At 39.5% G+C, this 1,802-nt stretch overlaps 1 protein-coding gene across 1 annotated transcript in view; it reads left to right on the forward strand.

The window, feature by feature from the left end:
- The first annotated feature begins 931 nt into the window (after window positions 1-931).
- Window positions 932-1,802, forward strand: part of LOC110489585 (death-associated protein 1 homolog) — a 21,074-nt gene continuing 20,203 nt past the window's right edge. The window contains exon 1 of the mRNA XM_021562320.3: window positions 932-1,187. Within this exon, the coding sequence (XP_021417995.1) occupies window positions 1,133-1,187 (55 nt within the window). The 5' untranslated portion in view covers window positions 932-1,132. The remainder of the gene's footprint in view (window positions 1,188-1,802) is intronic.

Genomic DNA, 1,802 nt, shown 5'->3' on the forward strand with positions numbered 1-1,802 from the left:
ACTTAAATCTACTTGAAATTCTATGGAAAGACCTGAAAATGGTTGTCTAGCAATGATCAACAACCAATTTGACAGAGTTTGAAGATTTTTGAAAAGAAAACTGGGCAAATGTTGCACAATCCAGGTGTGGAAAACTCTAAGAGACTTACCCAGAAAGACTCCCAGCTGTAATCGTTTCCAAAGGTGCTTCTAAAAAGTATTGACTCATGGGTGTGAATACTTATGTTAATTAGATATTGCTGTATTTCATTTTTTTTAATACATTTTGCTAAAATTCCTAAAAACATTTTTTTACTTTGTCATTATGGGGTATTGTGTGTAGATGGGTGAGAGAAAACAAATATTTTATCAAATTTGAATTCAGGCTATAACACAACAAAATGTGCAGTAAATCAGAGGGCATGAATACTTTCTGAAGGCACTGTATGTTGTTTATGTTAGGACTTATAAACTGTTTAACTGTTTAATAAACTGTTTATTATCGGACCATGCTGGTCATTTATGAACATTTGAACATCTTGGCCATGTTCTGTTATAATCTCCACCCGGCACAGCCAGAAGAGGACTGGCCACCCCACATAGCCTGGTTCCTCTCTAGGTTTCTTCCTAGGTTTTGGCCTTTCTAGGGAGTTTTTCCTAGCCACCGTGCTTCTACACCTGCATTGCTTGCTGTTTGGGGTTTTAGGCTGGGTTTCTGTACAACACTTTGAGATATCAGCTGATGTACGAAGGGCTATATAAATCAATTTTATTTGAAAAAATCAATTTGATTTGACTTAAATCTACTTGGTTCTATAAAAAAAGGACAGAAGGAAAGCAGTAACCTCCTTGCCTTTTGATTGATTGAGAGAGACAGAGAGAGATTATAAGATTGCCTGCTTTTACAGTATCTATCCATGGGAAATTCTTTATTCTGGCACCAGCCGCATCCCGTACCACCCTCTCGACGTCAGACTAAACTTGACTTTCCTATTTGTCGGATATTTTCACTGTCGTCATCACGCACAGTTGCCAAACAAGAAGCCACGTTGACGAACTGGACTGAAGTCGACTGCTGCTGTTTACCCCAGAAAAGAAAAGGAATAGCTATTTAAACGAGTGTTTTCACGCTTCCGACAGACATTAGTTAGATATGTCTTCGCCGCCGAAGGAGAAAATCGAGACCAAAGGAGGACACCTCCCGGCTGGTATTGAATCTTATGTTGCTTTTTTTACAGCACAAGCCACATCGCTTTTTGTATTCACGGTTCAGCTGACGTATCACGGCATATGCATTAGGCCTATGTCAATAGTTGCATTCGACAACGTTAGTCTACTTGAAATGTATGTATATCTAACTAACGTGTGTACGCTAACATGTGCTGCTGTTGAACAATATCGTATAGTTTAGCAATTAAATCCGTTTTTTTTTGTTCCTGTCGTTAGGGCTATTTCCCGGATCACGTGCCATATTGTAACGTTAGTTAAACGCTTGATCCACACCACGCCTATCGAATACGACTTAATCTTGTAAGACAATTTGATAAACGTTACCAATGCTAGATTGCCATTAAAGCTATTTATTTGATTATAGCTTAGTATCGTGGAAGCTACCTTTTTAAAAGTCTGTGGGGAATCTAACACCTAAGGAGTACGTGGACAGAAAGTAGGGCACGATAGTATGCCATAATTACCAGAAGACACTGACCCCTCCCATTACGCATGTTTACACTGGGCTGCACTGGGGTCAGTACGCAATTAGGAGTTACATTAACACCGTGGAGCGGTGCAAGATATGGGTCGAAAAACATACCTCAATGCAG

Source organism: Oncorhynchus mykiss, chromosome 15, assembly GCF_057628025.1.
Source record: "Oncorhynchus mykiss isolate SJ-2025 chromosome 15, ASM5762802v1, whole genome shotgun sequence".
NCBI lineage: Eukaryota > Metazoa > Chordata > Actinopteri > Salmoniformes > Salmonidae > Oncorhynchus > Oncorhynchus mykiss.